The sequence below is a fragment of the Mus caroli genome, chromosome 17 (genome assembly GCF_900094665.2).
Source record: "Mus caroli chromosome 17, CAROLI_EIJ_v1.1, whole genome shotgun sequence".
Taxonomy (NCBI): Eukaryota; Metazoa; Chordata; class Mammalia; order Rodentia; family Muridae; genus Mus; species Mus caroli.
In genome coordinates this window covers 70600290-70615419 of record NC_034586.1, presented here as the reverse complement: position 1 = coordinate 70615419, position 15130 = coordinate 70600290, and the positions used below count along the sequence as shown (strand labels likewise).

Here is a 15130-nt window from a genome sequence, read left to right as displayed (position 1 = left end):
GGGGTGATGAAAAAAATGGACTTGACAGTAGCTCTTATCATTCATGCCAAATTAGAATGGGATCCTAACCAAAGGGGACACACACACACGCACACTTACTTTCTTTCTGTGTTTCATGTGCATACACTGTTAGGAGGTCAGAGGCAGTTCTCTTTTTCCCCATGTCAGGGTTTCTCTGTGTAGCCCTGGCTGTCCCAGAACTAAGTAGACCAAGTTGGCCTCCAACTCAGAGGTCTGCTTGTCTCTGCCTCCTGAGTGCTGGGATTAAAGGGGTATGCCCCATCATAACTAACTTTTTAAGTCTTACTTTGAGGTCTTGTTTGGGCAGCTTTGTCATATACACAAAGGCTACCCAACCTGCCACCTTCTTGGTGGGGTGACTCTTTGGCCTTCACCTCCCATCTCGCCATAGGAACCGGAATATTGAAGATGCAGGCCACCCCATTCAGCTTTGCTTTTTTAGAGATTGTTCGACTTTTACTTGTTTGTGTGAGATGGGGAATGAGAATGGAACTTTGTTCTTCAGGCAGAAACACAAATGGCACTGTCCACTCAGACCTCTGACTTATGTGGGTTCCTAGAATCTGAACTGACTGTCAGCCTAGCTCAGCAACTGCTTCACATCCACTGAGCCACCTTCAAGTGCTTTAGCTTCCTATGAATGATGGTTTTAGATGGAGAGTCTACCTAGCATATCTGCATGACACATTTTCCTTGTCGTACACTTACTTTACCACCCTGTCATTTTGGTGCAGCTTAACTGCACACTGTATTTAACTGCACATTGTATTTTTAAAATGGACTTAAAAAATGGACAGTTTCAGCCACTGCTTTGCCCAGCTGCCTTGGGCTCATGATGTTTAAAGAGTTTGGGGCCTCAGACACGAAGGGGTATCATGCTCCTTAACGATGCTTTCCATTTTTCTTTACATCCTCAATTCTTAGAATTGTGATTCTTTCTCCCTACCCCAATTTTTGAGGCAGGGTCTCAGACTGTATTTTCTGAGCAAATTCTATACCTCAATCTTCCCAGGCAGGGATGTGTAAGGAACGATGCCCGGCTGCCACCGCTACATAAATATTAACAGTCACGTCAGCTCTTCCTTTTTTTGCTTTCTTCAGACAGGGTCTTTCTACGTAGCCCTGGTCGTGCTGGAACGTGAAATGTGAAGAAAAGACTGTCCCACATGGGATTATAACTGAGTGCCACTGCGTGCAGCTTTCAGCTTTCTTTACAATAACTGGTCTTACAAAAACATCCTCTTTCCCCCCACGCTCAAGTTTCAAGAAGTTTTCCTGTAGAAATACCATTGCACACCATGGCAACTATTTTAGAAACAAGACATACTAATTTACCTACATTTTTATTTATTGGCTCTAGGAAGAATTTGCATGAAAACGAGCCCATATGGCAGGTACAGAAGGGACTGTAACAGCACCAGAGAGGCCCAGCCTCTCCTCTACAGAGCCTCCATGTTGATACAGACATGTGACTTCAGGAGCAAACCCACACAGTCCAGGAATAAGAGGAGCCCTTGAGGAAAACAGTTTAAAGCGACTTTTCCAATTGACCAAACCTTTTCATATAGTAAATTCAAATAATGGATACATTCAGAGGCCCAAATGTTTGGCATAGAATAAAATCATGTTCATTTATTTTTTTTCTGCATCTTAGAAGGCATAAAATTAAATATGTTGAATGTAATAAATTCATCCATACAAGTGCAAGTCTCCAGCTATAGTGCATTTTATGGCAGATTTATTACTTAAAAATGTACCAGTAAATCAAAAAAGAGGGGCTATGTCTGTTTAACTTTTATTAAAGTGTATGTAGGAAGTCTTCAGAAATCAAATATGAGCATGAAGATATGGCCAAACAAAATCTATCAAATTCAGTGAAAAGTTGCTGACTTTAAACAGTAGTTGTAAGAATGACCAATATATATTCTTTGTTAACAACCTCTCACTCTACAGTAAAAAAAAAAAAAAAAAAAAAAAGATAAACATTCAGTAACCATTCTTTCCTAAGGTAGTTTCCCTTATAGATCAGTGATTTATCCATTTTTTTGTATACACAAATTTGTTGAACATACCAATCAGTGGTTCTCACAATTGAAAAATAAAAGCACAAAAAAGTTTACACTCTTGTACAGGTAAATCAAAGATCACCTTGAATTAAACTGGATCTCCTTAAGGGCATAGTATAGTTTCAGTTTCATTACCTATTACATAATTAGTTTCTTACATACAAATATTGACATATTTGGCTTGTGCTTCGAAGCCTTTGTGTCTACGAAATCCACATCAATGCAGCTCATAATTGGAAGTCACTGGGGAGGTCTTTGCTGCTGCTGCTGGGATTGACATGGTCGTGGGTTAGAGTCTCTTCAGCACCTGCTGTGGCCCTGCATATCGGGGAGCCATCCTCAATGTCCGGATCTAAGCCTTCAGGGCAGGGAAGTTTCAGTAGCTCTTCTCGGAGCTGAGCAGTGTGGCGCTAGGTGGAGAAAATTGCTAATATCAGAAGTGTGAACACTGTGATTCTTGCCTATCACTGAGACAACTTGGTTTTAACATACTTCAGTATCAAGTGTACAAATCTTTACTGTCTTCTTATGGCAGCCATTTAAAACACACAGTAAACAAAACTCTCTTAAGAGCACTAGCTCTTTTTCATGAGGACCCTGGTTCAATTCCCAGCACCCACATGGTAATTCACACTTGTCTGTAACTCAAGTTCCAGGGCTTATACCACCCCCATATGCATATATATGCAGGCAAAATTCCTAAACATAAAAATTAATTCCAGATGTTGAAAAGCTCAGAGTAAGCTGGGTGTGGTGGTGCACGCCTTTAATCTCAGCACTCGGGAGGCAAAGGCAGGCAGATTTCTGAGTTCATGGACAGACTGGTCTACAAAGTGAGTTCCAGGACAGCCAGGGCTATACAGAGAAACCCTGTTTTGAAAAACCAAAAAAAAAAAAAAAAAAAAAAAAAGAAAAAAAAGAAAAAGAGAGAAGGCTCAGAGTAATATTCTATACAGGTACAAAAGACTAAACTCCACCTCCTCAAGAACACAGTACCCTGGCCACAGGATCAGCATCAACAATGACTTACAAACATCAATAGTTTGATATACATATTCTTTTAAATTAAAGACCGTAATTCCTTGTGCTGTCACAGATGCCAACTCTGAAAAGGACAACTGAACAAACTAAAATATACCCAGATCGGGTGTTGATTGAATAGTGCAGCACTTGTCTGGCATGTGCAAGGCTTTGGATTTGACCTTTAGTACTTGGAGGGTGGGTGGGGGAAGATACTACACACCACATAATATACAGACAAAAACCTAAACTACAAAATACAGCCCACATATACACTGCTATTTTTGCAAATGGAAATGAGTGGGCTTCAATAGCAGGGCCCTCTGTAAACTCTGCAAACGTTTCTACACTGTTTCACTCTAACTCAGGAGAAACATGAGAAGTAATTTTATTATTCAGATTTTAAAATTTTAAACACAAAAAATATAAATCTAGAGACTAAATAATTGTGTTATCACATCTTGCCTTAGAATATAAGATGCTAAGAGTGACTGGACGCTTATGAATGAAAATCGCACATTGAAGTCTTTCAAAAGGCAGCTTATGATGACTAGACGAGGAAACGAGCTGATTTTGAAAATTAACTGAGTAATTTAAAAACATTGATTGGGAGTGTATTTGTATACGCACTGCACGTGAGAAGATGCAGTTAGTCTTTTCCTTTGCCCCACAGGGGGTCTCAGATCAAACTCAGGTCATCAGGCATGGTGGCAAATGCCTTTAGTCACCGAACCATCTGGAAGCCCCACTGCACAGTTTCCATAGAACAATCTTTACATATAAAAGATGCTCTGGTAATCACTAACTAAACAAGGGCAAGGAGCATGATGCAGATACTCTTGTGTGAAGCCTGAGAACTAGATGAAGGTGAGACAGATAGAGAAAGGGTGAGGCCATCATACATTATCAGCCACTTGCATGGGTTTAAAGCATATTGTCATACTTGAAACTTGAAAACTCTCCAGCACTGATTTCTTCCCACTGTGATAATAATCCTGACTTAGGAAGGAGAAAGAAACATCCCACTATTACTATTATGAGAACCTGGGAGTGGTGGGAAACTGTAACTCCTATTAGGAACTCAAGCTGTCATACGTCCTTCCTTGACTAGTTTTCTTCAGCAAAAGTGTAATAAAGATGTAATAAACCCTTCACCAGGACGTGTGAGTCAGAGTGACAGAAAAATGAAAGAGTAGTCTGGCATGGTAGTTCATGTCGCAAGTCCAGCACTGGGGAGACAGAGGAAGGCAGATCTGAGTTTGCGGGCATCTTGGTGTACATAGTTAAGATTCAGGCCAGCCATGAGTACAAAGAAAACAAACAAACAAACAAAAATAAAAAACATCCTTCAAAATAATACAATAAAATAATTTCAGGTAAAAGCCAATGCTGAAATAACAGAACAGAGCAGCAGCCACAGCTAGATTGCAGGTGGTGAGGGTGTATGTGAGCAAAGTTGCAGCTGAACACTTATCCAGGGAGGATCAATCTAGTGAGCACCAGGAAGAAGAGATAAGATTGAAGGGTCTCCCACTGAGCACATGAACTAGTTGAAGGGAGTTAAGCAATATCTACATATCTGAGAGAAAAGGGCAGTCTGGAAATTAAGTGTAGAAAGCTGAAAGAATCTATCTGAAGGAAGGCACAGTCCTGCTCTCAATGTTTAATGAGGGCATCTAGGAGAAACCACTAGTAACACAAGTCAGGAGACGAAGGAAACTCTGTTTGAAGGATCACATTTTAACTGATGTTCTCTCCACCCTCCCTCCTGTCCCTATCAAACCTGCCTCCTCCCTCCCATCCCTTTTCCAGATCCATGACTTTTAGGTTTGTCTTATGAATAAATGTCTAACATTTCAAGCCCAACGACCACAAGAGAAAGGGAGGCAGATATAAATTGGATCTCAGAAAAAAGAGAAAAGAAATTAAACAAGGAACAGGGAGAAAGAGAACAGTTTGATGACTAAAGGAGGGAAGCGCTAGTAAGCAGTGGGTGGGTGTGTTCTTGAGTAACCTCAGTGTGTGTCAGGTTGAGGAAGGCCTCCAGCAGTGAACCTGGAGTGAAACATAAATGGAGAGGAGACGGCAGGCATGGTGTAAGGAGAGAGAAGAGACCTACAACTTTATACATGCACAAGTCCTTGCTCCTGCTTGGTACAGAACACAAACTGGTTTCCAGTATTGGACATAACAGAACTAGCATAGATCAAGCAAAGTGTTCTCTCCTCAGACAGCTGCCTCACTAGCCAAGGGTAGTCTTGAGTTCCTACCCTCCTGTACAGAGATGCACAGTGCTGGGATGGACACGTACGGACAGTTGTGGCTCTAAAGTTTCCATAATGTAAAAACTTCAACTGGATAAAAAAGTGGCAGAGTAGAAAAGTCAATGCACATGATCCAGAGCCTTGGCAACTTCAGTAACTACCAATCCCTGGATGGTCTGAGTTCATCCATTCATTTTCCTTATTTGGAAGCACGTCCTCCCAGATATCATACAATTTGTCACTCATAAGTATTTCTGTACTGGAAAAATAAGGAAAACACACCTGAAAACCTAGCATTCTTATTATCAGCTCTTTATTTGTTTTGAGAAAGGGTCTTAGTACTCAGCACTGGCTATCTGGGAACCCACCCCAGCCAGGTACGGAGATTAAAGGTGTATGTCACCACAACTGAACACCTCCATCTTTTCAAGGACTGAAAAACAAAGAGGAAAGGAACCAGGAGGGAAGGAGACCACCACACGCACTGAAGGCAGGAGGGATGGAAAACAAAGCATGGCAGAGAATGAAAGGACCAAAGAATAAAATGATTATTTGGAAGCAGCAAAATGGGTGGCTATACAAAGAATGAGTCCCATGTATGGGAAAGATTCTGCAAAGCCACTGGATCTTCATTTCCTTCAGGGAATGCTCAAGTAAAACCACCTGCCTACCTTCCACAAATCTGGCTGCTCTCACATTGGTTATTCCCAACCAGCTATTAGAGGCCCTCCATCTTGTACCTTCTTCTTCATACCAATAGCAAGAAATAAAATTATGTAAGGCAAGAAAGAGGCATAAGGTAAGGCTAAAAAAGGATTAAAGACAAAACTCATGTGGACAATCTCTAGGATGTGCCAGAGACCTGGGACGAGAGAGGGTTTCAGAGAGTCTAATAGGGTAACTCTAGCTGAGATTTCTAGCAGAGGGGATATAGATCCTGAAGTGGCTGCTTCTTGTGGCCAGGCAGGACTCCCAGTAGAAGGATAAGGACAGCAAACCATCCACAAAGCCTTCAACGCAAAATGTACCCTGCCTAAAATATGTGTAGGGACAGAGATAGAGCAGAGTCGGAATGGCTAACCAATGACGGCTCCAAATTGAGACCCATCCCATGGGTGAGAACCAATCCCTGACACTATTAATGATATTCTGCTATGCTTGCAGATAGGAACCTAGCATAATTGACCTCTGTCCCAGCAGCCAAAGGAAAGAGATGCAGAGACTCATAAACAAACATAAGATGGAGCTCGGGAGTCTTACAGAAAAGTTGGGAGAAAGATGGAGGTATCTGAAGAGGACAGGAACTCCACAGGAAGACTTACAGAGTCAACTAACCTGGACCTTGGGGGCTCCCAGAGACTGAATCACCCACCAAAGACAGAGCATGTAGCAGATGAGCAGCTTGGTCTTCATGCAGGTACCCCAAACAACTGGAGCATGGGTTGTCTATGAGGCTGCTGCCTGCCTGCTTGTCTGTGGATCCCACATCCCTAAACGGACAGTCTTGTCTGTTAGAGAGGATGTACCTAGTTCACAGCAACTTGACGTGTGGGGCTGATACCCAGAGGGACCTTCTCCTTCTAAGAGGGGTGGGGGAGGACTTACATGAGGGGGTACTGGGAGGAGAGGAAGGGCTGACATTGGGTTGTAAATAAATAAATTAAAACAAAACTAAACAAACTTCATGGACCTAATACCTTGCCAACCCCTGAACCCTGTCACATTTTTGGGCTCAGGTCCTGTAGTCACTTTTAATTTGAAGTTCTGTGAAAGCTATTGCAGCTATCTATACACTTTCTGTAACACTGCTCTTCTTTGGGAATTCCTGAGTGGATGACTTCATAACTAAGCTCACCTTGAGAGCAGCTGCATGGTGAGACATGGTCCTGCCCACCCGCTTGTCACTGCTGTACTGCTGGATGTCTGCAATCCACTCCTCACACTGGGCCATGAGCTCAATTCTCTTCAAGTAAAAATGTTTGTGTATAACCTTGAAAATAAAAATACAACAGAGCATGTCTACACATCAAAAAGTCAAAGTTTATGGCATTACTAAAACAAAAATGTTACACACTGCAATGTTTATCTGTCCTGTGCTCTCCATCATTACAAATCCGGCTCAGGACATCAGGTGGCACACACTGAAATACTCAATTCTACTATGGGAAGGAGACCTAACTTCAGATTCTAAAGTCTTCCCATCTAAATAGCACAGGACACACTTATAAGGGGCAACATAAAACAAATGGGAATGAATCAGCAAGAAAAAAAAAAGGTTTTCAACATACTGACAACAAAGTTTGCCTTTTAAAGACAACTCAGGGACTGAAGAGATGGCTCAGAGTATATAGCTCTACAAGAGATCTGCTTAGTTCTCATCACCATGTCAGGAGGCTTGCACCCACCTGTTAAGTCAGGCTTCTCTAGGCATTTGAACTCACGTGCACACACATCCCACCCCACACAAAATTTAAAAAAAAAAAAATCTTTAAAAGAGACTGCACAGAAATCTAAATACTTTTAAAAATATATTTACAAATTACATTTATTTTTTTATTGTGGGTACGCATGTATACCATAGCACATATACAGGGCAAAGGCATTAGTTTTCTCCTATCATGTAGGTGCTCTCCAGGAATCCAACTCTGGTGGTTAGGCTTGAAGGAAAGGGCCTTTACCCACTGAGCCAGTACTAAATTATCTACTCACCAAATGTGTACCTGCAAGCAATCTTGCCAAAGTAAAGTTTAAATAAAAAGGTTCCACGGGAAAGTCTGGTGTCTTTCAGGATATGTGGGTTTAAACCTTACTAACTGCCCTTTGTTATTAATGACTTCAGGATTGATTGCTAGTTATAAGAAGGAAAGCTTAGTATAGCAGATTCTGTAAATGTACAGAATATAATACTAACAACCTCTCCTCAAATGTCTACAAGCACTTAGCTCCATCCAACATACTTCTTTGAAGCACGGTGAAGGATTTCTGATTTGTTCTAGCATAGCCCATTTAACCGTTGCTTGTCGGATGTTCCCATCGTATTCTCGAGAGCTCTGTGTGCCACTGGGAGTGCCTCTAGATCGTTCATATCCTGGTTCATTGAAGTAAGGCTCAGCTACTAATATAAGGGACTGGACAGAAACCAACACCTGAGGAATAGAAGAAAGTCAAAGTTATTAAGAGACAGGTTTACTGCAAATAAACTGCTATCCTGCTTCACCTCCAAGGAGTCTCTAATAAGCATGTTTCCACAGTTTCTGGTATAAAACAAAACAAAACAAATAAAACCTGCTATTGGGGGCTGGAGAGAGCTGCTCTTTCCTTTAGAGGGCCCATGTCTGATTCTCAGCAGATGTATATGGTGGACATACAAACATGGAGGCAAAATATCCATACATATATTCTCAGCTGAGTCATGACTATTAGGGTAAGCTCAATGCCAACCGAGGCTGCACAGTGAACTCCAAAATGATGTGTGTTAAAGTCCAAGACCCTATCCTAAAAAATGATAGACAAACAAACAAAAAGCTCTACAAAGTAAGCTACACCAAAATATCATGTTTTATAAATCAACCAGTCAGTCTGTCTACCTACCTACCTACCTACCTATAGGCAGAGTCTCACTGTGTTGTTCTAGCTGGCCTGGAAGGAGCTATGTAGACCATTGGTGTTCTGTTGTTGTTTTCTATAACAAAGCTTTCAAGAATATTTCCTACTTTCTCTTCTATGATATTTAGTGCATAAGGTTTTATGTTGCAGTCCTTGATCCACTTGTCAATAAAGGAGAGTTTTCTTCTATTTCAAATCTGAGACTCCCCAGAGAGCTTTTAAAACATGGTCAGTTCTATCATTTGCTGTTTGTTTGTTTGTTGGAGACAGGGTTTCTCTGTGTAGTCCTGGCTGTCCTGGAACTCACTCTATAGACCAGGCTGGCCTCGAACTCAGAAATCCGCCTGCCTCCTCTGCCTCCTAAGTGCTGGGATTAAAGGCGTGTGCCACCATGCCTGGCTTTCTACAATAGATTTTATGTACTCACTAACTTACAGAAATGCAAGCTTTGAAGATTTTTAAATCTTATATATCAAATACCCTAATAGTAAACTACAACTCTTAAGTTTTATGAATTCCAGGGCACTAACTTTAGGCATCAGTTAAGTAAAAACTCTAACTAGTACTACATCATACATGAAGAAGTGGGTAGTACCAACAGTGTATTAAATTCTACTCACAAGACAGGAGACAGACCCAAATCACCTTACTGCAGCACACTGCACTTTAAGAACTTAAGAAACGGGCTGGTGAGATGGCTCAGTGGGTAAGAGCACCCAACTGCTCTTCCAAAGGTCCAGAGTTCAAATCCCAGCAACCACATGGTGGCTCACAACCATCCGTAATGAGATCTGACTCNATTAAAAAAAAAAAAAAAGAACTTAAGAAACGACTTCATCTTGACAAGGCTGTTTATCTTACGTCAAAACTTGAGACTTTAAACTATTATGTCCTGCCTTTAAAACAGTTTTCTCTGTTTATTTTCGTCACTGACTCCCCTCCCCCGACACACACAGCTCTCAGGGTGTAAGGAACTCTGTAGGGGAACTTTGTTTACTTGCAAAAAGCTTGATGTCTGAGGGTTCCACTTCTCCTCTGGTCTTCCATGCCATGTATTCAGGATGCTTAAACAAACCTTAAGAGGAAAAGACACAAGTGAACAGAATTTAAAGCAAACGGTCTCAGCTGGAAACAAAACATTATGCTCTCATGTCAAAGTGTATTTAAGTCTGTAAAAGCCCACTGCATCTTCAGATATGATCCAAACCCTTGTGCAATTATAGTTTCTTCATAAGGAAAACTCCACACAGATTACATCCATATCTGCATAGATAACATCTATCCTTTTTTTTGTTGGTTGATACAAGGTTGCTTATGTAACTCAGGCTGGCCCTCAACTAGCCTTGTAGTAGAAGATGACCTTGAGCTTCTGACCCTCCTGCCTCCATTGCTCTAGTGGTGATAAAAGGGAGGCAGCACCATCCCCAGTCAATGCAGTAGCGGAGATTAAAACCAAGGCTTTGTGTTTGTTAAGCAAGCACGCTATCAATAAACTATGTCACTAGTCCTACATAACATATATCTTAATGAAAAATAATACTTTTTTAAAACCCACAAGCTTTCAGTGAAATGTATTTCTTTGTGGGTGTGTGTAGGCATGCATGGTGTCAGGGGACAGTTTGAAGAGTCTGGTCTCTTCCATCACTACGAGGGGTCAGGGACTCCACTCAGGCTGTTTATGTGTGTGCCTGGTGCCCATGGAGGCCAGAGGAGGAGGGCAGGTTTTCTGGAAAGCAGACAGTGCTCCTGACTACTGAGTCATCTCTCCAGTCTCTACAGATGCCTTCTCATGGATTTTAAAGCAGTAATACTTAGCATGGAATTTACCACTAATTCAATTAAACTATCCAAAATTACATTGAAAATTTAAAAGAAAAATTATCATTTCAATGCAATTTTGGCTTGTTTAATAGCATTCTAGTAGTAAATTCCCTGCTGAGTATTCCTGCTTTAATATCCATGCCAGACACTGGGTATGCTGTATTCTGAGCATTACTGATTTGTGGAAGCTCTTGTTTCCCCCTTTTCAGTTTCTTCTCTCCTATTTTCAAGGTGATCTGTCTATGCATATAGAGGAAACTAATAATGAAGAAAAAAAATATCTAACCACATCAACTTTTATTTGAATCACAAACAACCTTCAGATCAGTGTGTGATCATGAAACAAAGACTGCAAGCCACTTTACCTTGCCATCATTGTAAAGGTTGGGATTGAAGCGCACACTATGACCCCCAGTTGTTTCTAGGTTCACAAGAGGAGGTGAGCTAGGATAATCTTGAGGAAAATATACATCAAACTCAAAGCAGCCATTTGCATAGGGGGTGTCCGCTGGCCCAGTTATCAGAACCTGGTGTGCATATAAACAGAGATCTGTGAGCATCATCCTCACGAGCATCTTAGAGAACACTGCAAGAGTTGCAAGAGTGGAATCAGAAGTCAAACACACACAGAGGACTAGAAAAAGGCTTCTTCTTAGAATTAGGAGTAGCGTGGCTGCCAGGCAGTAGTGGTATACATCGCTAATACCAGCACTCAGGAGGCAGAGGCAGGCAAGGCTCTGAGTTAAGAGGACAGCCTGCTCTAAAATGCATTCTTATTTGTCTCAAGAAAGTTTACCTGGATTATGAACTTCTTTAAAATATAAAGAACTTTTTTTGTGCGAATTTTTCTTCTGAGTCAATTGACATACAAGAGCACCTGCAGTTAAGAGCTGCGTGTGGGGACCACTTGCTATGACTGATTTATTCTGGAGGTTCTAAGCTGAAGATCTTACAGTATAGGACAGTGTCAGAAGTCAACAGATCAACACAATAGCTGTCTGAGGAAGATGGACTAGTTAACATGTGAATTAAATCATAAAGGTAAAGACATTTTTTCAGTACATATCAAATTAGTTTTTCTTGATAGAGTTTTCTTAGACTTTAAGATATGACAGATCACAATGTTAAAACAGAAAAGTATAAGTTATGTTATACTGCTAATACTTTATTCATAAAACTTAGATAATTAAAACCACAGACTGCTGATAAATTTAGAGAAAGACATTTCTGGTAGAGTGTGGTGCCTGGGATGACTGTATTCTGTAACTTTGCCCTCCGCCTGTGCAGCATAAGTCCTTTGCTAGCAGGCTTCAAGCTGTGAGGGAGCAAACACATGAGCAGCATCTCCTGTTGACGTGTTGTCTCATCTGCACACCCTGAACTAACATTACATCACAGCTCCTTTATGGCTGCCAAGTGGCCATCAGAATTTATATTGAAATTTAAAATTTAGGAAGGGTGGGGAAAAATTGGTTTCTACCTTCATGATGTCAAGTCGCTCCTCATCACAGCGTACAAAGACACTGGAAGACGATGACAGAGGCAGTGAGGTTGAAAGTGTCACCGCTTCTTGAGCCAGGCGGCGGGCTCTGGCAGCACTGTTGGCATCATTGGCATTTTTCACCTGAGACATGTAGTGGTAATTTACTTTAAAACCCAATTTCCCATCATCATCTTCAGAAACCATTTCAAATGTATCTAAAAGGAGATAGAAGACCAAAGTGGAGAAGACAAACAGTTGTTATGATACCAAAGTCTAGTCTCTCTGTCCCCTAGAGGAAAGGAATGAATGTCTCAGGGTGTGTGTGGGGTGTAGCCTAGTGCCAGAGCAGACCCCTAGCCTGCATGGGCTCCTGGGTTCAATCCCAGCACTGCAGAATGACTAAAGAAAATCACTGTCTGCATGCTCTGCACTCCTCCTCTGGTGCTTTACTTGTGAAAGCAAGCCACGTGCTGGAATCAGGATGAGAATGGTGACACTAAACACAACGGCCTCAAAACAGACACTTTCATGTGCGTATAGAAGGTAGAAATTAGGTCACAAAAAACATTACACACACACACACACACGCGGTAGGTGAGAGTGGAACAGAGCAATTGTTGAGGCAGCATCTTAATGGCACACAGGTTAGTCTCACAGTCACAATTCTTCTGCCTCAGGCACTAGGGTAGTGGAATCCTAGCGAAGCGTCACCATCCTAGCTCAAGTCTAGAATTTTTTCATTTCCTCGAATCGCCTTAGCAGCATTGCTGGAAGAGGCCAATGGCATTGTGGCAAAGAGAAACTTCTACTTACCAAACTGCAGTTTTTTCATGACAGCCACATATTTTTCTTCAAGTGACTTTAATACTGACAGAGGCTTGGGTTTCATAACCACCTTCTTTGAGTATTCACCTAGTTTTTTTTCTGTAATATTACAAGATAAATACATAAGTATGCAGTATGCATTTTTCAATGTTTTCATCAGCATGTGAATGCTGCTTCAGTGTATATAGCAATATGTGTTTCACCATGTACAGTAACAGATTCCGATCACATTCCACTGCCCTCTGCCCTCTCCCCACTCAGATGAATCCCTTCTCAGCCCCCTCTACTCTCTCCCTGCGTCAGTAAGCTGAAAGACAATCCTCTTCTACATGTAGGTTGCACATTCCAGATTTCTACCTAAGTTCTATTTTATCACCACAGCCGTGTATACCACCACATGCAGCTGCCTCAATTTACTGCTCTCTAACACGAGGCCTTCCAATCCCAAGACTTTCAATGAAAAGAAAAAAAGTAATTAATATGTATGTTCTGGAGCTACTACAATTAGTCTTAGCATAGATAGAAGAAATAAATTCTTATTTTAGGTTCTTTTCTTTAAGAGAGGGTCTCATTATGTAGCCCTGGCTAGCCCAAAACTTGCTACTGGCTGGCCTAAAAGTCACAGAGACCATCTGCTCTCACCTTCCGAGGGCTGCGATTAAAGACATGTGCCGCTACACCTGACCAACCAAGATGTACATTCTACAGCAAGAAATTTTTTTTAAATCTATTTAGTTTTTTTGAATTAAGATTTATTTATTTTATATGAGCATAAAATGGTCGTTGACACACCAGAAGAGGGCATCAGATCCAATTGCAGATGGTTGTGGGCCACCATGTAGGTTGCTGGGAATTGAACTAATGACCTTTGGAAGAGCAGCCGGGCTCTTAACCGGTAAGCCATCGCTCCAGTCCCAAGAAATACTCTTAACTAAAACCTGACAAAGAACACAACCTACCAGACAATGAATTCGTAAGTACAAGAACTTACCTGCAAAATGAGGAAAAAACCAGACAGTTCTCAATTACTAAATAAAACGTTTGTTGTGCAATGGAAAAAATATGTAATTTCATGCAGTGAAAAAACAATCCTATAGAATACTACTGGCCTTGACTGGCTTGCCGCAGATTGGTGGTGGCCGAGTGGACGATCTCAGCAGTCCTCTGGATGTCGGGGACCAGAAGCGTAAGTCCTTCTGGCTCCTGATCGGGCGCATCCGGCTTGACTCCTGCTTTCACATTTTCCCTTTTAGATCTGAATTTGATTTTAAACATGGAAAAAAATGCAAGAAAAAATTAAGTTTTAAAACTGAAAAAAATACAATTCACCAACTGAAATGAAAACTGACAGACTATGTGCTACATTTGTCCCATGTGATGAGCAGGGAGGCTGGTCAGAGTCATTACTGCTTTGGAAGCCTAATGCTTAAGATAACAAAGGTATAGGTAGATAGTTCCTATCTAGTTAAAAGATAAAAAAAGAAATATTACATAAATATTAGGCTAAACAACCAAATGTTTGCTATGCCCTTAGACCCACACTTAGAAATCCTTAACTCTAAGAACCCAGAGGTAAAGGAACCTCTTACACTCCTGTGGTAAACTAAGAACCTATTGTCTTTTAAAAGCCTTAGAATCAAAAGGACATAGCAATTTACAATACTACTTGTATTCACTGAGTATGCTGATTTCTGAGAACAAAAGAACTCAGTATTTCAGAGCACACAGTAGGACCAAAAGTGAGTCTCTTACAAGACAACATGTGCAGCTGCTATACATCGTTAACACCGAGTGGCTGTACAGAGGATCACCCTGTTACTTCTTTTCAGCATGTAAAATGACCCAACACTGTATCAAATTATCACAACAGCACAATGTCACAGCAAAGGCTTCAGTGTCAGGTCAATGTAAGATTCACTAAAAATAAAAATTAAGTATTTCTTTTTCTTCTATTCAACTCTTGACACTTAATAATTAACTATAGTTTAGATCTTCAAAATAACTTATTCTTTTTTTTTTTTTTT

The 15130-nt window shown here is 41.0% G+C and overlaps 1 protein-coding gene across 2 annotated transcripts in view; it reads right to left on the bottom strand.

Moving 5' to 3' along the window:
- Nucleotides 1-1345: 1345 nt before the first annotated feature.
- Birc6 (baculoviral IAP repeat containing 6) overlaps nt 1346-15130 on the bottom strand; it is a 174407-nt gene continuing 160622 nt past the window's right edge. For both annotated transcript variants that reach the window (XM_021186109.2, XM_021186110.2), the window contains exons 66-73: nt 14216-14361; nt 13095-13205; nt 12279-12496; nt 11164-11325; nt 9975-10052; nt 8329-8517; nt 7227-7361; nt 1346-2497 (exon numbers count right to left, since the gene is read on the bottom strand). In XM_021186109.2, the coding sequence (XP_021041768.1) occupies nt 2315-2497; nt 7227-7361; nt 8329-8517; nt 9975-10052; nt 11164-11325; nt 12279-12496; nt 13095-13205; nt 14216-14361 (1222 nt within the window). In that variant the 3' untranslated portion in view covers nt 1346-2314. The remainder of the gene's footprint in view (nt 2498-7226; nt 7362-8328; nt 8518-9974; nt 10053-11163; nt 11326-12278; nt 12497-13094; nt 13206-14215; nt 14362-15130) is intronic.